Raw genomic sequence first — 23,024 nt, forward strand, 5'->3', positions numbered from 1 at the left:
TATGAAAAGGGTCTCTGGCTAAAGCGGCTAGCAGTTTGCATCTGCGACCAAGGTTAAAAGGATGGCCACAGCATCGGCAGCTGTTAGCTTGTGCCGTTCCAGCTTTTGGTAGGACCGTAAATGCATGTGGATGGTAAATGGTAATGGTAAATGGTAAATGGACTGCATTTATATAGCGCTTTTATCCAAAGCGCTTTACAATTGATGCCTCTCATTCGCCAGAGCAGTTAGGGGTTAGGTGTCTTGCTCAAGGACACTTCGACATGCCCAGGGCGGGGTTTTGAACCGGCAACCCTCCGACTGCCAGACAATCGGTCTTACCTCCTGAGCTATGTCGCCCCATATGGGCAGCTGTACTTGTACTGACTGCTGCTGAATGCTGGCAGGCCACTATATCAATCACAGCCAATGAAAAGTGGGGAAGATTAAATGAATTGGCTTCGTCCAGCAAGCTAGCATCATGGCGTCAGTACTTGGGGTAGGGGTTCCTACGAGTGACACTATATCACGAATGAAGTTAATTATCCAGCCGCACACAGGCTTAATGAATACCGTCTAGGATGTGTATTTACCTTAATGGGCAGCGTGCAATAAATTAAGTAAAATGCGGCGCATAATCGTTTGATTCAGCTGGCATTTATTTGGCTACGGGGGATGCTGTTGACATATAAATGTTCCTTGATTGATGGGTTGAATATCTTTCGCAACAGCAAATAATCCCCCTCCCGGCCAATCGCAGGACTCTCACAGGAACATTAAAGAACAATGTCATCATGTTCCCACAACAGCGAGGCCCCAGCAGTGTTTGTTATGGGTGGCGCACTACCCGGCTATTCACAGCTCAGCTATCTTCAGATTACATCACTGATGTGAATCTGTGGATCTTAAATTGCTCTGTCTGTTTCATAACCTTAGATTGAAGATGGCATTGCTGCACAGCTCTCAGTGATGGAAGGGACTGAACAAAATTCAAGACATATGTGGCCAATCAGACTGGCTCTTGTGGCAATATATGTACCCTGAAGTCTTGTCTTGTACTGTATAACTATTCAAGGCAAACACACACACATACACACACACACACAATTATTTTAATGTATTGTTATATTCCACTACAGGTATATTGAACACTTATTAAAATATCCTATGCAACACATTGCTTGCTGAGAGTCTAACAATGTGAAATCATGTTTATTTTATTGGTTAGGCCGTACTCTATATCACAGTCGTTTCCTTTTACTACCAGTTAATTTAATCACTGGCAGACGGAATTAGATCATTTCACAGATGGACGCGCAAGAATAAAAAAAAAAATTCATATAGGCAGGCATAGTCAGTTACAAATCAATTTGGAAATTGGCTCGCAAGAACTAATCACATGCACGCAGCTTTTTTTAACTAGAGGGTGATTGCTTGCACAATGAATTTGTGGCAAATTGTAAAATTCTGACAGTTATTATCACAGAGGAATAACTTTCTGAGAGTCAAAATAGAGGAGGAGGAAAAAAACTGCTTCAAGGAGGCATATCTGGTAAATGGACTGCATTTATATAGCGCTTTTATCCAAAGCGCTTTACAATTGATGCCTCTCATTCGCCAGAGCAGTTAGAGGTTAGGGGTTAGGTGTCTTGCTCAAGGACACTTCGACATGCCCAGGGCGGGGTTTGAACCGGCAACCCTCCGACTGCCAGACAATCGGTCTTACCTCCTGAGCTATATCGCCCCTATATCGCTATATCTTTGGAAGTCCATTACAGTCAATGTGCAGTCCATTGCCAAGGTGTTTCAATATTGGACTAATAGATACTAATTGAGTTGTCTTGGCTGATATAATTCAAAGACAAAGTGTTCATTGCAAATGGGGAAACAGGGCATACATTTTTAATCTTTAATTTTTAACTTAATATCAGTTACCTGCCAGAAACAACTAAAAAAGTAACAATTTTCTAAAACAAAAAATATAAACATAGTTTTTCCTGTTTCCTTGTTTCATTTGCTTCTTACATTGTACTATTGTACTAAAAAAGAAGAAAAAATTATCCGCAATCAAGAACAGACTGTAGTGTACTGTGCACTTGTGTGAGGGAGGCGAGATTGTCAGGTACTGAACACAACACAAAGATGCAGATTCAGGGCTATATTTGGCCGTGGGTATCTGTGCACGAGCATAGGCATGTATGAGCTTGTTTGAGCTGTGGATGTCAGATAATAATTGGCTTGTAAAATCAACTTTGTGCGTGTACGTGTGTTTTGTGTGCACATACTTGCATATTTACGTGTATGTGGATAAAGCATTAGCCATTGCAGGAATCTGGCACATGTGCACTGTGTGCTCTACGACAGCTTCTGATTGGCTACATTCCTGTGCACAGGCATGACTGGCAGTTTTCTACTTCAGGGGAAGAAGCACTGCCCCTGTGCCGTGTAAACCTTTGGCTTTGAGATCACTGGCATTAAGGTGAATTAGAGATCTGTCGCAGATAGCTGCTGTGCATTTATGACCACTGGACCAACCCAGCATCTCCATCCCACTGGTTTGGGGCTCTGTATCAGGACAGCTTATGCCTTCAGTGTACATTTTCCTCAAAGAGTAATTCCACCTGTTGTTTCAGCATGGCTCCACCTACCACAGAATTATGAAAAATTCTTCCTGGGGTTGGTTGGAGTGGGAGTGTCCATCTCATTTGCATAAAGTGTTCTCTATGCAAATTAGTTTACAGTGTAGCTGCACCTAGCTGTTTTAAACTCTGATAAAATTGTCCCACTAGGTGTTTCTGATCAAATTTGATTCAAGACTCAGCAATTACATGATCTATTTCTCACCTCAAATGTTTTCAGAAACATATATTAGTGGGCTGTTTAGGTGGAATATGTGAGTTTATGAACAGGCAGCCATGTTTATCTGGTTTGAAAATATTGGGCCAAACAGCAAAAAAAAAAAAAAGAAGTTATCTAGGGTATAATGACCCTTTAAGGGAAGTTGTTCTGGAATCTTCTCCACAGATGCCAAGCAAGAAAAATGCATAAGCTGTTGGAAGTTCAGCAACTTCGTGTCCACCTATCCAAGTTTTATCCAGAAGTCGGATGCCATTCTAAATATCTGAAGCTGAGAATAGATCAGAAAAAAAAAACAACAACAAAAAAAAAAGAAAACAGGGCAACTAATGTATGGTATTCCCAGAAAACTCAGCCTGTTGCTCATACATATTAATGAGTGCAGAGAGGAGCATTCCCTCCTTTAGTTAAAGTAATGTTTCTGCTTTAGGCAAAAGCAGAGGATTACCATTTAAATGAGTTTTAACTCAGGTGTGTGTCCCTCATCCGGTGGACAGGGGCTCGAAATGGCGTTGTGCTGATAAGGCGCTATTGGGCTCACCGAGCAATCCGTCTTGGTGAGAACTCTGGAATAAGCCCTGGATGTGTATTAGCTCTGTCTATTTCACAGCTACCCTGTGTCAATATTTTCTGGAGGAAATTTCTATGCCTCATTGATCAAACCGCCACTGCGTGAACGCTGCTTGTTTATTTCGCATTTTAGATGTTGCAGTGTAGAGGAGCCACGGCTGGGATGTTAAATCATAACACTTAAAATGGCATGATATTAAAAATATTTATTTTTATAGTGCTTTCTATGTGTAGTGCGCTAAGTGAGCATATTATTGAGTTTGCTGCATTACAAGTCTTTATTTTTTCTACCGGAATTGAGTGTAATACTAGAACACCCTTGATATGAAATTATTGACCAAAAATACATATCATGTTGGGAATTTTTTTTTTTTTTTTAATTGTAAGTTTTCAGTGTTGTACCCTTAGCTACATGTTGAGCCTTATTAGTGCAGTAAGTGACATAATGCTCAAATTTGTACCCATCTGCTAATACTAACCATTCAAAGCATGGTTTCCTATTTGTCAGTATTCCCGAAAAAGAGCCTGCCAGGTAATACTCTGCACCCATGTTAGTAATGAAGGGAGGGGTCAGGGTATTATATTATCATTGGCCAGTCTGGGGTCAGTGGAAGCTGTGAATAGGTGGGGGAAATGCATGTACAAAAAAAAGTTAATTAATTAAAATCCCCATGGAGACCAGATTTGACAGATCAGTAAGGAGCTGGCCCATGAGGAACTGAACGGCTTTCCTTAGGCCATCTATCTGTCTTTGTCAGAGGTCTGCAGGGTCAAGGAGGGCTTTGTGTGGGGGTCAAGAGGCCATACTACCTCTATACTGCCACCAGGGGAGCACAGACAGACTGTAGGCTGGATTTTGGGGTCAACTGGTGGTCAGTCTGTCAGGGGACAATGTAAGGATGTTGGGGTGGGGGCTGGAGGGGTGGAGAACATGACTGGTGTCCCCACTCACCACTCCATGGGGAGACCAGTAAAGCTGCTGGTTGAAAAAAAGGGGGCAGGGAGGTTGAAAAGGGATTGGGGTGGGAGTGGGGGTAGAGGTGCGGGCGCGGAGGGGGGCGCATATGGATGCTGCCTGGGAGGAATGAGTCATCACAGCCTGTGTCTGAGAGCCCCGTACCGCTACCTCTCTCCCACTCAGCCAGGGGGAAAACATCATGAAAAATCCTGACCCATTCCATCTGATGCTCATCCCCACCCATGCGTGCGCAATAATAATGACAAAACAGCCCGTCTCATTTCTCCCTGCAAGCCGTGAATCTGTAACTGCACTTAATGGCCGACGGGTCCGATGGCATTCCGCCTCCGACTCTGCGCTAGACTCCGGCTTCTTTAGCATTCCTTGCGTGCATCCGAGCTGATTTAAATCCAGACGCTCTTCCGTATTCCCAAATGAGGGAACGCTGTGACTTTATTGTTCTCCTGCTCTGAACCGGCTGTGGCTTCCACGGCATTCGAGTACCGGGCGATCGCCTCAGATTTCTGTCGTCAAACTCTTGGCATCAAATTCCATGTCCAGATGATCAGAATGGGGCCTTATACAAAGAAGCAATGGTTTCAGGATCACCAAATGTCTGTTATTTTGAATAGACATTATGCATTAATAATATTTATATAATTTGGTTTTAGGGCCAGCATGGTGGAATGGCAGGTTGTGTTTTCTCAGGGGTCGAGCAAGAAGGCTCGTACATATCTGTGGCAGCTATAACTGAACACAGATTCTACTCGGCTAGGGATAGGTTACTCCATTTGCATTCCAGAAAAAATAATAATACTATTCCATATATTTACTATCCAGCATTTATGTTTTCAGTAGTGGTAACTAGAAGCACAATGGGCAATTCCAAACTAGTGCGGCAAAGAGAAATTAAAGGCAGGTAATTGTGTAGAAAAAAAGCTACAACCAGGCGCACATGAATCACAACGCACAGTACGTGATCTCTACACGTAGACATGCAGACAACCTGCACACACACTGCTCTACACACTCAAACATACAGCGAGTGAACAGTAGCTGTATTTAGCAGTTAGACTGGCAGACGGCCCCAGTGGGATATTGATCTGAAATTATATCCCACAGAGATCAAATCCCAGGCATAGGTTACATTATTAATTTTCCCACTCTGGGTCAGTAGATCGTATCACCTTTCAGATGAAGAGATTCACGAGGAGTGCAATCCCTACGCCCATTTTCAGTAACAGGTTGAAATAAACAAGGAGGAAAGAACTATGAAAACAATCAATCTTTTTCCTACCTACTCTGGCATGCACACTGACTCTCTGAATTTGCACTGCATCAGAAACATGGACATTCTCACCAGATATTCAACTGCTACTGTTCTTTCATCTACTTTGCTACTCAGCTGCATCAGGCTGCCCTAACTGCGCATGAGGCTTTACTCCTCTGACACAAAGACTGCGTAGCACAGTTTATGGACTGTGCAGTAGCTAGCAACATGGGATCTTCTGAATGTAATAGAGAACATTGCACTGACAATGGGATGGGATCATTGGACTTCAGAGATTGGGAGAAGATTGAAATATAGAGGAAGAAAACATTTTTCCTCTATATTTTGTTTCTTGACTTTCTGTGTAAAACACATTTTTTAGTGTTTTCCATGCTAAAGAGAGCCCTGAACATACTCCAGTCAAGCAAGGTCTGAAAAAGCATGTGGAGGCATAAATAGTATGGGCTATTTTAAGGCGTGGCGTGTGTGTCGAATGATTGTGTATTGAAGCATCGACAAGATCTGGGGTGACGCACAGTTCAATTTCCCACAGTGTTTAACAAGCAAATGATCCAAGCCAGTGGTCCAATATGGACCCATATGGACTAGTATGGCAGTTGGGGGGGGGTGGGGTGGGGGTGATGATACAGACATTTTCATCAAATAACTACACAAAATAGCACATTTGTGAAAAAATAAATGTGACAAAACATGGTTGTATGGGTGTGATTGGTCACGCGAGTCACTCTTATGATGTACGGTCATTTTGTGGTCTGGTTGCGGTGCCCCGGTCTTCAGCTCCCAGCCTCGTTCACTGTGAACCGTAAATCGAGTTCGCTCACAGCAGCCTCAGTGGCTTCCTAACATGCGCTGGCCCCTGTATGGGCTGCGGGCGCAGATCGATACTGTTTGCGTGCTGTGTATTAAAGCACTAAATCTGCTGCCGGCAATTTCTTTTGAAGAGCACCACAGAAAACGTTCCGCCCGGCGACAGGGAAGTGATTGGTCAACTGTCAACTGGCTCCCTTGTTTAAATCCGGGGGGTGTTCCGCTTTTTTTAATGCATATATTTAGGTTTGTATTTATTTATTTATTTATTTATTTATTTATTTATTTATTTTCCCAGGGTGCTTTGAGTGCTGCATCAAATGCCTGGGCGGCATCCCGTACGCCTCGCTGATCGCCACCATCCTGCTCTACGCCGGGGTGGCGCTGTTCTGCGGCTGCGGGCACGAGGCGCTCTCTGGCACCGTCACCATCCTCCAGAACTACTTCGAGGTGGTGAGAGGACCCGTTGACTCCCTGGACGTCTTCACCATGTGAGTACCCCTATGACAGCAGCAAGAGCTAATGCTTTGAAGAGTTGATTTTTTTCGAAGTCTAGTGTTCTAGAACTCCATTGCTGTCAGTTACCAGTAGTGCTTGTTACATCAGCATTAGAATGTTCAGTTAAGAACATTCTGATCACACAGCTTGTTATTTATGCATTGCTGGTTGTGTTAATCTTTCACTTTTTTAAATTGATAAAAACCTACTTGTGCATGTGTACTTTATATATATTAGATAAAACAGAGTGTGCTTAATTATTTTCTGTAAAGGTTTTGTAGCACTCTACAGACCCACTAGTGGATGATTTAGCATCTGCCTTCCCCAATGTGTGTGAAGAATAGCACCCCACACATTTTATTTTAGGCAAACACATAGCAAGCAGGTGCAACAATTATCAGTCAGCCCAGTCTTTACACTAGGCACCTAAACAATGAATTTACCTCTTTTTAATAGCTACCCTCCCCCCTCAGTCAACAAACTGAATCCCAGTCCAGGATATCAAACAATGGACATCAATTCTAGTGCCAGGACAGATATTTCAGTTTTTGTGTATTTGTGTATATACAGTTTCTAAGCATCCATCTTCAGCTTACAGTCAGTCATTAAATATTGTTGCTTTCACTCTTTGAACTGGATTTCTAAAGGGAATTTAAATAGGCTAAAATTATGATCTGTCTTATTTGGGGTAACCCCAGTTCATTTTCAGTTTATATTTTGTCTTTCAGTGGACTGCCATTGCTTTCAAATCACTCAACTTCCATTTGAAATGTTGTAGGCTGTTGATTATACAGGCAGCCATGTTAGAAAATCATCTGTTTCACTTGGACTGGGGGCTGGTTGACTGTGATTATCCATGCATGGCCATCATTTAGAAGCAGATAAACAGTGAGTCTGATGGCTGACAAGAATCAAATCACACCATCCACCCAGATAAATGTCACAGTGACCTGAAAAACCAAGGTACGAAGGTACAGCTAACAAAATATAAAAAAGAAAATGTATTTACGCCCTCCTCGCGGGTCGTGGATACTTTTTATTGGGTGAGGCTGGACGTGTCTTGTTTTTTCCGTGACATTTCTCCCGTGCGCCTCCGGTATTGATTTGGCGGGGTTCCCGCGTGGAGCATTAAGCGCTGTGAAATCCCTTCGGGGCGTCCGGGCCACACCTGCTCGCCGGAACTCCGCCAGCTGAGAGTGGCGGAGCGTTGCCGTGGCAGCCGCGGGACGCCGTGTCAGAACCGCGCCCCCGCCCCCGCCACGCTCAGCTCTTCACCTGTCACGACGCTCTCCTCCTTTCACACACAAAGACCCGCGTGAACCGTAGATTTACCGATATGTGAGCTGGGGTGTTTCCCCAGTGGTGCGGCTTGAGCATCGAAAGACCTTGTGTACCACCTGTTTCACAAAATGGATAGCGTCAGGGAAGGAAGTTGCTTACATTAATCACACTGTCAATTCTGTAAGCGTCATTCCAACAAGTGCCTGGCAGGTCTTAAAATGGGAAAATGTGACTGTTTATTAGGTCTTATTTTCCAGTTTTTTTAGCAGTATGTGTGTCTGGTTAGTTTTTTTTTTTGCCACTGTCTTGATTTTTACACTGTCCTGACATTATCTACCACCCAACAATGTAATGACCACAAATTTAAATATTCAGCACTGATGTGGTTAGGGTACAGCTAGAAATTGTTATGAGCATACGTTGGACAAGATTACTAGCACATATTTTTATAGGACGGTTAGCACAGGTTAGACAGCATTTTTACACACATTTGGATAGGATGGTTAGTACAGATTTGGATAGTATTATTAGCACAGGTCTGGATCAGGTGGTTAGCCCAGGTGTGCATGAAATTAATAAGTATTCTCTGTTTTACTCTACATAGGTTTAGCATCAGGGGGCAGCTCTCTCACAATTGCCTACCCACAACTGAATGTCCTCTGGCTCTGCTCTGGAAATGAATCCACCCTGCGAAACTGAGTGGTCTTGTTAATTACACGAGCGAAGGACCAGAGTGGGAGAGGATCAAAGCCAATCATTAACCCAGGCAATGGAACAAATGGAAACATTTCTTCCAAGTTGCTGAAAGAACCGAGGAGGCAAATTGTACCCAACAGCATTCGACATGCTTTCCCCATCCATATTCCACATAAAGCGCTATTATATTCATTTTTCCATTTCATTTGCTGCATCGAATTATTTTTTACATATATTCAATAGGCAATTTACCTGTATAGTTACAATGTAGCAAAATGAGCGTGCTGAATATAGCTACAAGCCCATATTGTATCACTGCTGGGTTATGACGGGTTTTGGGGTCAGCAGTTTTGAAGTTACGCTTAGAGTCAGGTACTGGAATAGGTCTAAGGTAGGGCTGCACAACTCAAGATTCAGTGTCTATGCTGGTTTTTGTTCTGATAGATCGTTGTGACAGTACACAACAGTAAATCGATTTCAACAAGACTGCAGTTTCCAGCTGTAGCTCCTGATTTTTTTCAAAAGGATCACAAATTAAGTCATTAAGAAGAGAACCTGGCCATGCAATGTTAAAACATATCGGCCCTCATAGCACATGCCTGGTTGAAGGTTATTCAGGTAACCTGCACAAACAGGAACTTCCTACGGCACGCTTTCCTGAATGTGCTTCTTGTTCCTCTCTCTCTCTCTCTAGGATTGATATCTTCAAGTACGTGATCTACGGCGTGGCGGCAGCCTTCTTCGTGTACGGCATCCTGCTGATGGTGGAGGGCTTCTTCACGACCGGGGCCATCCGGGACCTGTACGGAGACTTCAAGATCACCGCCTGCGGCCGCTGCGTCAGCGCCTGGGTCAGTGGCGTCACGCGTGCCAACGGCAGTGAATGCCAATGCGCGTTTACTCAACGCCATGACTGGATATGAATAAATAAATGAATATGTAAATAAATAAATGAATTGACAGGATGCGAGGGAAATGAAATGGAATAAATTACTTCCTGCCTTTGAAACGTTACATCAATAAACTTTTATCCAGTTTTAATTTGGAATATGTAGAATGTTGTTTATGTAACTTCTTATATCATGTTTAGTTAGCATATATCATAAATAATAATAATATGTAAGTATTTTGCCATTTTCAACTATATCCATTATAGACATAAATAAAGATTTACATGGAGAGAAGCATTCTCAGACATATAATTGGCTGAAACAGAGAAGTATAACCATTAATACAATTTATTGATGATGCCTCGACTTTTTTGCATTTAGAAAATCCCAAACTTGTCAGTGGTAGTTCTTTCTATGGCTGGCAGTTACGCATGTGGTCTGTATGAATGAGGAGGGACGTGTTAGCAGTGTTAGCACGATGTTTGTTTTGTGTCAGACACGGTCAGACAGGTGTGTGAGTGACAGCTCTCTTTCCCCGCCTCCTCCCCAGTTCATCCTGCTGACGTACATCTTCATGCTGGCCTGGCTGGGAGTGACTGCCTTCACCTCCCTGCCCGTCTTCATGTACTTCAACATCTGGACCATCTGCCAGAACACCACCGTCATCGAGGGGGCCAACCTCTGCCTGGATCTACGCCAATTCGGTACACCCTGGTGCAATTTGGGATTTTACCCAAAGCCAATTTCTAACTGATTATGAATAAATATATCCTCAGATTCTGTGATGAAGAACTGTTTGGTATTCAGCAGACCACAGTCCCACTGCTCTCCTTTCTGGTTCAGCTCAGGGTTCATGAAATAGGTTCAGGCTAGACTCTAACAGACAGATGGCTTCCTGGTGTTAAACCACAAAGGAACTTCATTTCTGTACATGGCTGCTTTACTTCCGGTTTGGCACAGGTCTATACTGTAAGTGAATTTGTCACGGTCTGTTGTAACGGTAATCCCGCTTGTGGAGTTTCTGTCATTATTTAAATAACCAAACTAAGAAGTTCCTATGAAGTTTGGGTCCAATAGGGGCAGTGACAAGACTTATACAGACAGCCGTACACAGACTATTTCATGTTAGCACTGTATGTCCATGCGTATGTATTTAGATTGCACTTCTCTTTATATTGTCTGCTGTATGACATGACTCACTGTAGCTCTAACGGAAATGATGTGTTGGCCATCTGTGGTCTTGCTCTATAGGACCCTCCTTGCTTCAGGGGGCTTTCAGCACACAGCACAGGCTCACTGTAGCATTTTTATTTTTATTTTTTTCAGGAATTGTGACCATCGGAGAGGAGAAGAAAGTCTGCACCGGATCTGAGAAGTTCTTCAAGATGTGCGAATCTAACGAGGTCAGCGGGAAATGCACAGCGGAATCTCCCCTCATCTATGTTCCATTTAGCCTTCCCTATAATGAACTCCAAGACTTGGAGTGCATCCATTTATGCTAAGCACCTGTGATCCCGAGATTTATAGCCGCTGTTGTTAAATGTAATTGATCGGTGGGCAGTAAAATCTTTTCACTGCTGTCTTTTGGCAACCATAATGCATTCCCTTAATATTAAAATAGCACCGAGGGTTTCCCTGTATCGTTTTTTACAGTATGGCAGTCACGGCTCTGCATTGATCGATTGCGATGCATTGAGAATGTCTGGAGCATGCAATTTTGTATCCAACATTTACACCAAGTACACTAAATATTAAAACTATAAATATTAGACATTAGTATGTCATACATTAGGGCATCACATTCCTATTGTGGTCATGTGGATACTCCTTTAATCTCATGTGATTTATTGCATTGTGTTCCTCCTTCTTCATCCTCATCACCCGAACCACCACCACTACTGATGTATGGAGTTTTTGGTGTGTCACCCTCTCCTTGCCCCCAGCACTAATAAAGCTCCCCTTCTCTTTGGACATCTTCCAGCTGGACCTGACGTTCCACTTGTTCATCTGCGCCCTGGCCGGGGCAGGGGCGGCGGTCATTGCCATGGTGAGTGCCCCGAAAATTCATTGCCCCCTTTATCTCCACAGCTTTGTGCAGCCTGGTGCACCTCCACTGCCTTCCTGTGATAGTACAGGCGCTCCCATATTTCACACCCGTCTGAACACATAAAGATAGTCTATGATTTCAGTGGTACACTGGAGACAACCCAATTGCCATTATGCGGTTAATGTATTATGTCGTGTTATTTAATGGAACGTGCGCTAGGCTAAAAAAAGGCCCTGGTAGGTATCTTGCACTGGTAGCGGGGGAAAATGTAATCCCATTGTTTGGATTTGTGTAGCGGGAAATCTCCCGTTTCAGGTGAAAGGTTAACGATGACGTACGCGCTCGTGTGCCCACATTAGGGCTGATTTGTAAGCTGTTTGCGGGGAAGGGTTTTGCATTGTAGCGCGCCGGGGAGAGAGAAAAGGGCGGGGAAGGAAACGTTTCCGCGCGGCGAGGGGAACGAGGCCGCTCGGCGTCTCCGAAAGAGAGAGAGAGAGAGAGAGAGGCTGGGCTCTGAGAATGCACGGCGAGCGGTTGCCATGGAAACTGCGAGAAGAAAGGAGCTTGTTGAAAACACGGCTCTGGCTAAGTGATTGCGAGGAGCCATCTTCTAGGAGAGAGATGGCAGTCTGCAGTCAGAGATGATGGCTTCAGATTTTAATTAGAGCGCATTTGCAATAAATAAATAAAAAATATATAAAAATCTACGGACACACGAAAAACTGATAATTAAAACAAAAAAACAAAAAAAAACAAATGATGTCTCACAGAGCCTTTCGACCGCAGCTGAGCATGAAGCGAAATGGAACATGATTGCGGTTCATTTCATAGCAATTCATATCCTGCACATGGCTGGAACGCAAACAGAGCAAAATGATCCTTTCACCAAAATGTATTTATTGCATCAGAAATTACCGTCTCTCTGGCCGCTCGTTGTTCGTTCCAGTCGGTGGAAAATATGAGAGAAAATGACTCTGAACTCCTAAAGGATAAAATGGACACGCTGTGATAAATGCGCTGCCCTCGCACCGGTGTGCTCCATTACCCCTCATCAGCCCGAATTTGCTGATATCTAGCCTTCCGCGGAGTGTGTCTGAAAACCATATCCACCTGCCATATCCTGTTCCAAAGCTTTTGCTCCGCAGACAATAGGAAGACAAAAACGATAAATATTTAACCGCAAAATAAAGCCAATAAATACGGTAATTAATAAGGTTTGGTCAGTATTTCGATTAAATTAGTCCCAGCCGCAGGCTTGAATGAATATGAATGTGATAACATTTAGAATACAGAGCATGGAAAATTATGACATTAGTTACACATTCATTAAATTAACTGCTCATAATTAAACACACACACACACACACACACACGCACACACACAGTATGACAAAGAACCTGTGTTTCCAGGTCCTGGTGTCTAAGGTATTAGACATAGTTATAGAATATATAACACAATTCAAAAATGTAACCTTTGAACAATGATTTAAACCCACAAGTATTATTTTCGTGTGGCCTTTTATCCTATTGGCTCTTGATGGAGAGCAGAAGTCATTCAGAATATGCCCTTATCAGGATGTCTTAGAGCATATAGTAGGGCAATTATTATCCATGTCCAACGAAAGCTTAGTCACGGACATGTAATTGCAGTAATGAGATGTTGACAAATAAGCAGCAAGAATGTCCATGTACCTTAATTTGATTAAATAACCAAGGAATGCAGTGTAAACAGGTGTGTCCAGATGACAGGCAACAGAACTTAATTACAAATAATTGATTATGTCCTTGAATGCATGCGATCTTTATTCTTCTAAACGATCATCACATTTGCCTATAATATTTGGAGGAAACAAGAAGGGAACTTTTACCCAATCAAAATTTAGCCAGCAATAAAACTGAACTGGTTTAACAGGAGGGGAAGTATTAGAAAGTCTGGATGCATGATTTGTAAGATGTATTTCCTGACTAGTAGAATGTAATAGGCACCATTTTTGTTAATTGCTGTTGTTAAGCAGTGCCCTTAGGTTTTAAGTGCATAAGCACAATTGACGCACCCCTCAAAATCCATGTGTAACAAAGTTGTGATTGTATATCCTGTCCACAACCAGGGATTGAGAAGCAGGCTGATTAGATCCAATCAGAAGCCAGAACATTTGAACCTGTTACGCACCACTGGTAATATTGCATTCAGAATACAAGAAATGCAAGCCTGATTTGTTGATATGTGACCTGATACTTGTGGGTTTGTGTTTGAGTGATAATTCCAATCACGTCGTATCCAAAACAAAGATACAGCGTGATTGGAATTATCATTCAAACTCCCACAAGTATCAGGTCGCATATCAGCAAGCCCGGGTTGCATTTCTTGCATTCTGAATGCAATATTACCAGTGATGAGTAACTGATTCATGTTTTCTGATTGGATCTAGTCAGAAGCCATAAAATATATATATATATATATAAGATTAAATCATCATCACTGTGGATTGGGCCAAATTTTATTCTGAGTTTCATCTCACTGTTCAACTCAGAATAAAATTAGAGATTTTAAAAATCCACAGTCACGGTGATTTGATCTGAATTACCGGGTTAAAATTACAGCAGATCCTCGGTCTCTGTCTGGATCCTGCATCTTGTCCGTTTAGCATCCTTCAATTGTCTGACCGAGATTAGAGTGGAGGTGAGGAGACGCTGAAAGGAGAGCCTCGCAGCTGATAAGGGCAATGAAAGCCGGAGGGTGTATGAGCAGCCACTGCCTTTGGAAGCACAGCCCTGGTTCAGAGCTGTGTCGCTTATCGCCACCTGCTGGATCTTCGTAGAAACACAAGGGCGTGAAATACTCTTTCCCCACTTACACCTATGTCATAGACTGGCGTGTGCAAATATTATATCATGTGTCATTTTCCTCGGTAATTAGTATTAGATGCATATGTAGGACATAATGTTTGATTCTGTTATACGCTGTTTCATAATATATGAATTGTTTATACATATACATTTGATGTGGATTAAGTATTAAATATATGCATTTGTATGTTTGTGTGCGTGCATGCATGTGTGTGTGTGTGTGTGTGTGCGTGCGAAAACTATATTGAAACAGGTGAGATTTTTTCTCCATTTTTTTAATTAATTACATCATACCTTTTGGACATCTTTGTGCATCAGAAAGTATGTGCATTTTTCCAAAACACCCCTCTGTGGCCATGAAAGGTATTGCAAGGCACATTTTTTCTAAAGGCGTGTCAAAGCGCTTTGTTAAATGATCGACGGTTCAGCTGATCCACAGTCAATCTGTCCATTTTGAATGACGTAGCTTCTCAAAATCAGATCAACGAGGCCCAACATATGTTAGCTCGTGGCATTGTTTCGTCGATGTTGAATGAAGAGAGGCGGAGCCCGCTTCGCCTCAGTAATCTCCTCTCTTTTCTCCTGTCGTTGTCTCTCGCCGGTTAACAGGTGGCGGGCGTTTCGGTTCTGATCCGAAACTTTGTCGCCCTGAAGTCCCACAGTCTGGGGAAATACTGCACGCGGTTCTAAAGGGAAACTCCACCGCCGTGCCGGGGGACAGCTCAGGACACGCTTAACTGTCAAGACTCCCAGGCTCACCAAAAGAGTGGCCTTAAGGAAGACGGGGAGGCTAGGATGTTCTTAATGCCGTCTTGAGTTATACGATTCTATTAACTGCAGGCTCAATGGCTTTATGCGCACTGACTCTCGGCTCGGTCTGCCGTTTCCCCTTAATAGCAACCTGCTGACACGCCGAAAACATAACCGGTTTTATGCTATAATACACTAATGCACTCGACCTCCCCGCCCCGAGTTTCTATAAATTAATGGATAATAACCTGTGTGCTAGCTGGACAGTATTTCCTATTAATATGTGCCTACATTTGCTTTTTAAAAAAAATTTCTTTCTAAATGTGTGGTTAAGCTAATGTGCGTTACGTCCGCGGTCGGCTTACCGCTAACTGTCCGTAACGCTTGTGTCTTGCAGGTGCATTACCTCATGGTGCTCTCTGCCAACTGGGCTTATGTGAAAGATGCATGCAGGATGCAAAAGTACGAGGATATCAAATCTAAGGAGGAACAGGAACTCCACGACATCCACTCCACCCGCTCCAAAGAGCGACTCAACGCATACACATAAGACACACACTCACGCACACACACACACACACACACACACGCACGCATACAGACGCATACACACACATGAACACTCACATTCCTGTGCACGCTTGTCTCTGCTTTGCTTCGTTTTTTCGGGGTTGATGGGGCGGGTGGGTGGGTTTGGGTTCAATGTCCTTCACTGAGCTTTGAGTGTTTCTCAGGATTGTCTCTGGGCGGGGCTTACAGGTCACCATGACGACGCTCCTGGGGATGACACTTACATATTTCTTCTATTCTTCCTCCTCATCCTCTTGTTCCTCTTCTCCTTCTACTGCACCAGTGCTTTTCACTTCAGAGACAATTAATTGTTTTGTTTTGTTTTTATCTTATTTTTTTATGCGAGTGACTTACAATCCTAATTCTAACTATTGCTGAATTTTACCATTTAATTATTAATGTCATTGAGTGTTCCTGGTGATATTTATTTATGGTCATGTTGGAGGGATGGGGTGGGTGGGATGGTCTGGAGGTGGGGTGATGTGTATCTATTGCATTTTTCACCATTGTGTAACTGATTTGTATGTTTTTTAAAAAAAGTCTCATTTTACAGGGCTTCACTCAAATACATTTTTGATTAAAAGACCAAATTTTGACCAGACTTTTTACAGGTATCATTTACAGGTGAATAACACAAGCTGCCCTTTGATGAGCATCAACAGTATAAATGTACAGATTCTTTTCCAGCAAATTCTGTATTGGATAAGATTGCCAGCGATTTTTAAAAAAAGAACCTTAAAGTGACTTTTTTCATACTGTCATACTGTAGCTCGGCGTAACCGCCAGAGAAAATAGCTGTTTACCAACTATGTCAAGTCTGCGATGGCACTTTGACGTTGATCTTTGAAAATGTCAGTTTGTGTGAAAGTGAAGGGAAGTAATTACTGAAATGGTAATTTCACAGGAGGTTTATTATTGTGATGATGACGATGAAGGTGATGATGATGATTATGAGGTCAAAGGAGGCAGGATACGGAATCTTTTTTTCAGAAAGATCGGCTTTTTTAGGATTTGCCTCGGACAGACTCTGTACATAAAACCACGCTTTTCCATCCAAGCCATGCAGTCACATGCAAATACCATTTTTACAGTGTTTTTTTCTTTTTTTCTTTGTTTCAAGCAAGACTTTTTAAAAGCAAAGTATTTTTTGTCAGTATTCTGCACTGTATATATATCTCTATATAAAATATATACATATATGTTCAGACACTTCAATTTCAGGTCATTTCATAAGATCATAAAACACATCTCAGTGGTAATATCTGGGTGATATTCTTCTGCCAGTTAAAATTTTGAAAAAATCTTGAAGTGTGGGTGAGTTCAGGTGGCATCCCTGTGGTGGCCTTCGATCTCAATGGGGAAAAAGAGGATATCACACATAGAACGAAACAAAACTTGGTTGTTAAGCTACTTACTAAACGACATTAAATGTCACTTTAAAAAAAAAAAAAGTATAAATATATATATTATTCTTGATTATGGACCAAACTTGATGTTTTGGATCTGTCTTGCCTACATATAACTGCTATAGGATTGCAGTACAGTGTCTCATAATTTTGTTGCCTGACAATACCTGTTTTGTCAGTGTTTCAAAAAAGCTAGTTTTGTGCACTTATTGAACCATTGTGAGCTCTTTCTTGGTGTAAGTGCATTTTTATTCAATCCAGAGATGAATCTCTGTGCAGTTACTAGTCTTGCAGCATTGTTTTTTAACCAAACTTGTATTAACGTAGGTAAAGACCGTGACTCTAGATGTTATTTGTGGCATGGTTATGCATTTAAATGGTAATAGTTTTACGGATTCAAAAGTATTTTGTTTCTTTCTTTTTTTTATACACTTCGACTGTCTTGCTGGGTCAACTGTTTTCTTAAATGTGCGATATAACAGTTACGACGCTAACAGTATTACGCTAAATATCTTTACTAGGTTGTAGTGTTTGATTTGTGTCTTATATAGTTTGTGATGATTTTCAAACCATGTCTTAACCTGATACTTGTAATGATGTTGCGTATTCAGTATTAATCTGGCCATGCTTTTCAGCTGCTCATATTAGTCTTTTGTACTTTCACAAAGAATGCTTAGTAGCAGGCTGTTTTGTACATAAATGTCCCAACAGCTTGACGGTGGCTTTTTTTTTTTTTTTCTTTCTGAACTGTAGGAACAAATTTGCTTGCGTAAGTAAAATACACTTGTGTAATTGTTAATAATTAAGATCGGCTCTGTGTCTTCATTTCTATAAAACACCCACACCCTGAAATACCAAGCAGCACTTCCCACTCCAATGTGAATAGACAGAATTCTGAGGCGATTTTTCATAATAATGTTGTTCACTCATCAAAATCTTAATTGTCAGAACACAACACATCAAATAATGAGTTTATGTAGCAATTTTATTTCTCAAAATTGGTCAACACTCTCTATATGCTGCCAATATTTTAAAAAAGAGTAAATAAACAAACACGGGATGTTTGTTTTTTCATGATTTTTTATATAATATTCCCAAGCAAACCTTTGGTCTCTAAAAACCTATAAAAAGCCTATTGGCTCAGGTGCGACTGCATTACATGGCCCTAGAGGGCAGTATAAGAAATGGTGGGGTTTTCCATGTCTCATTGTGCAAGAGTGCCCCTATTGGTCAGCCGCTGCCAACACATCCCCAGCCGCAGCTGCACATGCTGCACAGCTCAGTCTGTGGACTGCAGGGCCGAAACCATGTGACCGCTGGCGGGGGAGGGGGGTGGGGGTGTAGGGGGGGCTACCAGGTGTTCCAAAGTGGGAAAAAGCCCCAGTAATCTATTTGAGTATTCCCGCAAATAGCCAGCAACGGCATACCAGTCCCCTGTAGCCAACAGCAGCATACGAGTCCCTGATCCTGCACCAGTCAGCATGCACCTGGTGTCCGTTTAGTGCTTTGAACAAACAAAGCTACACCCAGGAGGTTCCTGTGAGGTCGGTGCATGAGTAGGATTAATGAAAGATTGATGGCTAATCCTGTCAGTATTGTGGAACAAGAGGCCCACACTAACCAGTGGGTGGTGGGTGACAACATTCTCACGTGTGTGCAAATCAAATGGTGGATAATGAGAGTGAAAAAAAAAAAACAAGGATTCTGTACTCTTTTTGTGTTGACAGTTCTTGGAAATCAGTGACAATCCCCTTCCAGCACATTCACGTACACTCTCCTTTTTTAAGACACAAAGACAGCGAGACCAGCTGCTCTAAGTGTGAATGTGTCTTGCACCTTCCCCTTGAAGTTTTCCACATTTAGCATCTGCATCTTCACTTGCTTGCTGTACTTCCATTTAGGAAACGTCCTTATCCAGACTTAAAATGAAAGAACATACACGCATCCACTCAAATTAAAAGAGCAACAGTTCTGGGTAAAAAAAAAAAAAAGTGTAAGCGCAACCTCAATAAAGGACTAAGTAAGGAGATTTGTGTCGACCTAGAATAATACACACTGTGGCACTCCCTGAAATAGACACCCTTGTCTTCGTCTACCAAGTCTTTGTCTGAATGTGACTGCTGCTGTACTTCAAAGGTCCTTCTTAAATAGCTAATTTAACAATGCAGCTGTGAAGTCACTCTTCCATTGAGCTTCTCAGTCAGCTAATTAATAAAGGCCATCGCTATAGTGACTAAAACATCGATGTTATGGAAACACAGCTACTCAGATTAAAAGCAAAACATACTACAACTACTCAATGAACAACCACACAATGAACTAACAAAGTAACACAAAGCATAACATTACCACAATAGTTATTTCTGCCACAAACTAAACCTTACGCTAGCCACTAAGAAATTATTCAGAAAAATCAATGGATGATTACAGCACATTACTGCGACCATAATGAAATCATTAGGTCTCCTGGTACTGATCCCATATATCAACACCACCAATGAACGAGGTGGTGCGTGTGTGTGTGTGTGTGTGTGTGTGTATACACTGTTGGTCTTTAGCTATCAGCAGTTATTTGTTTTAAAGTTTGGGTTGGAAACACATCAGTTTCCTTACTTAAAGTGCACAAATCTCATCAGACATAAAGCAGATGAGCGCTGGTACTGTCTCCTGCCCTGCAGACAGAGCCCGGGGCGTATGGCGGTAAGTGACATTAATAGCTGTTCAATGAACCCTGAACGAACGGCAAACATTTTCCGAGAACATAAAATATGTATAAAAATGATAACGGGGGGCTTGGATACACAAAGGGGAAATGGAAGATGGTGGCAATACAGAAAGACAAACAGAGGGGATGGTAGCTGACCTCCATGGTCGTGGTGAAGTCACATTTCATTAGAGAGAGACCATTTGTTCGGAGGCGTTTGCTTTTCGACTGGTGCTTCAGATTAAGCTATTTTAGGACTTGGGTTGCAGGAGATCAGTCCCACACTGGTGAGTGTTGAAGCAGAGAAGCTTTGCCTAATGCAATGAGGTGGTGTGGGATGAGAGAATAAATTCACATCTACTGTGAGCTTGGCACCTATGGCTGTCAAACTGTAACATGGGCTGTTTAGTAATGTGAACACACACATACGCACGCGCGCGCACACACACACACACACACACATAGACACACGCACAGTCCTTACCAATGCACGGTGCCAATCAGAACAGAAATCACTGGCAGAATGCAGCTCAGAAAAATATATGCCATCTAGTGGCTGAATATTACTATCGCTTGAAAACACACACCCTAATTCTCTCAGGCACTAAATTTGCAGTAATTAAAATGTCATTTTTTTGAAAATTTAGAACATTTTTCCTATTCCATTTTACATTATTTTACTTTTTTCTATTAAAGCATTTTTTTTTTTGCTCCAAATCAAAGTAACATTATGTGCCTTCATGCAATACTAGGTTTAAACAGATGATGGCAGTGAAGTCCTAAATAAAATGAAATGAAATGATGCGTCAGTTTACAGCTGTGGATTGAGAAAGGTCCATATGATCTCCATAAAAATTACTTTTTTGTCATGAAATTATTCACCAAATCCTCACGAGAGAGACCCTCAGCAAAGATAGTCTACACGAAATGTCATAAATAATGAATGTGCACGAAGTATCAGACAAACAGCAGTCACAAACATAGCGCAGTTTTACCTTGTATGCCTGAAAACAAATGCTGTAGCATTTATTATGAGCAGAGTAGCAGATATTTTCAGAGACTGCTTGTTTGATTGGACACTTGGGGATCCTAGTTTGTGTGTGTGGAAGGAGGAAGCTTGATGTGAAATGTCAGTCTATGGCAGTGTCATTAAACACAGTCTTTGTCTTTTAATTCCGAGCTGACCTGTTAGCTTGGTGGGACTCACCAAGGACTGTGATTCACTGATGGATTCATGGTGAAAGTGGAACGCTGGTAATGAAGTACACTGATACTATGCACTCCAAATGTCAGTATTAATACAATGCTAATACATAAATATGCATGCATATCACATCTTCCCAGTCAAACACTGTAGGGAAAACAGGTCTTCTTAAGCAACATCCTGAAATAAAAATCTTCAGACTGAGGGGACTAAAATGAATACAGAGATCAGTTTCAATACACAGGTGGATATTCCGGTGGATAACCACAGCCTCTGTGAATAACTTTGAGGTCGGTGAACCACAATGTCCGCCGTCATAAATGTTTCAACAGAAGCGGATTCCCTCTTAAATCTCTGGCGCCCCACGAATCGTAGGCTTATTCGATAAATCTGACGGCACGTTCCTAAGCCAAGGGTGAACCCCGCTTTATCCTCCAGAAGGTCCTGTTTGAAATGCAGGCGGAGAAAGCCTCGTCTCAGCCACGCTCCAGCGGCCTGCCATGGGTCCGGAGACACGGCGGTTCAGAGACCGCCGCGGTCACATGGACTGGACCACAAAATTAATTAACCGCCGTCCCCCGTACCGCCTGTCTCATCTGTCCATCAGAGCCCGTCAGGAGGGGGCCCAGCTCCGCCACTTTCCAGTATTGAAAAATGCATTCCGCTCAAATAGCTTTGCATTGATTTTAATCCCCCCATCCCCAGCCACACATCCACCCACCCCTTTCTGGAACTTTGGATCAATGCCATGCCTCGTCCCCCCCAAACAATCATTTAATGGGAGCTGCTGTGGGAGCGTTTCGCCTGGACACAGTGGGCTCTTCAGAGACTCGACATGTACTCAATGATAATTCATATCTGGGCTTGGGAAGAAAAAAAAAATAATACAAAAGGAAGCCTCAACAGAGGAGCCATGGAGTTCAGACTGATGATAAGAAATTGTGGCTACACTGACCCCACGACAGCAAATCACTCCGCTCAACTTCCTGTAATTGACACCAGTCATTCACTACCGAGGAAGTCATTCAGCCATTGCTGATGTGACAGACACTTAATTATTGGTCGCTGGACTTAAGCTCCTTGGCTGTCACATTTGCTTCTGTATGACTGGCAGGCAGCCAATCTTAGGGGATCGTCTCTAATTTCATCGAAATGCGTCTTGATTCTCCGAGGCTAACTAGAATTATTTCAAGTGCTGTGTTTTCCTTTCCAGCACAGTTAAGGCTGGGACCAAGATTAATAAGCATGGATCTACTCATATGTGTACTGTTTACTTAATGATTCCAGAGGTCCACTCTCCCTGCCTGAAATGGACATTAAAAGTTATAAGTGGCTGCATATTCCCTGGTAACTTTGATTACTGCATGTCCACGGAATGGTATGATGTCCTAGATTGTCCTAAGAAGGTTGTGATAAGATGAGGTGTGATTATATTGTTCAATGATGTAAAAGAGTGCAAGTGAAAGAGGCTTAATTCAAGTAAATGAGACTAATTCAAGTAAACAGTGAAGACCAAGTGTTCACAATCCCTCAGCACTCTTGTTTTTGAATTATAAAAATGTGGTCCCCAATTTAGGTCTTCCAGTATGTTTGCTGTTTAATGTTAATAGTCAAAATAGTGAATATGCTGTTGTGTTTATTTCAGGAATGTGCACCTTCAATCTCACCAA

At 42.3% G+C, this 23,024-nt stretch overlaps 1 protein-coding gene across 3 annotated transcripts in view; it reads left to right on the forward strand.

Annotated features, from left to right (window-relative positions):
• Positions 1-17,557, forward strand: part of gpm6ab (glycoprotein M6Ab) — a 57,745-nt gene extending 40,188 nt beyond the window's left edge. For 2 of the 3 annotated variants that reach the window (XM_035419154.1, XM_035419152.1), the window contains exons 2-7: positions 6,760-6,952; positions 9,631-9,787; positions 10,377-10,530; positions 11,153-11,229; positions 11,808-11,873; positions 15,868-17,557. In XM_035419154.1, the coding sequence (XP_035275045.1) occupies positions 6,760-6,952; positions 9,631-9,787; positions 10,377-10,530; positions 11,153-11,229; positions 11,808-11,873; positions 15,868-16,020 (800 nt within the window). In that variant the 3' untranslated portion in view covers positions 16,021-17,557. Of the gene's footprint in view, positions 1-6,759; positions 6,953-9,630; positions 9,788-10,376; positions 10,531-11,152; positions 11,230-11,807; positions 11,874-15,329; positions 15,830-15,867 lie in introns of those variants that run through there. The other variant, XM_035419155.1, reaches the window with a different exon arrangement.
• Positions 17,558-23,024: the final 5,467 nt, after the last annotated feature.

Source organism: Anguilla anguilla, chromosome 5 (genome assembly GCF_013347855.1).
Source record: "Anguilla anguilla isolate fAngAng1 chromosome 5, fAngAng1.pri, whole genome shotgun sequence".
NCBI lineage: Eukaryota > Metazoa > Chordata > Actinopteri > Anguilliformes > Anguillidae > Anguilla > Anguilla anguilla.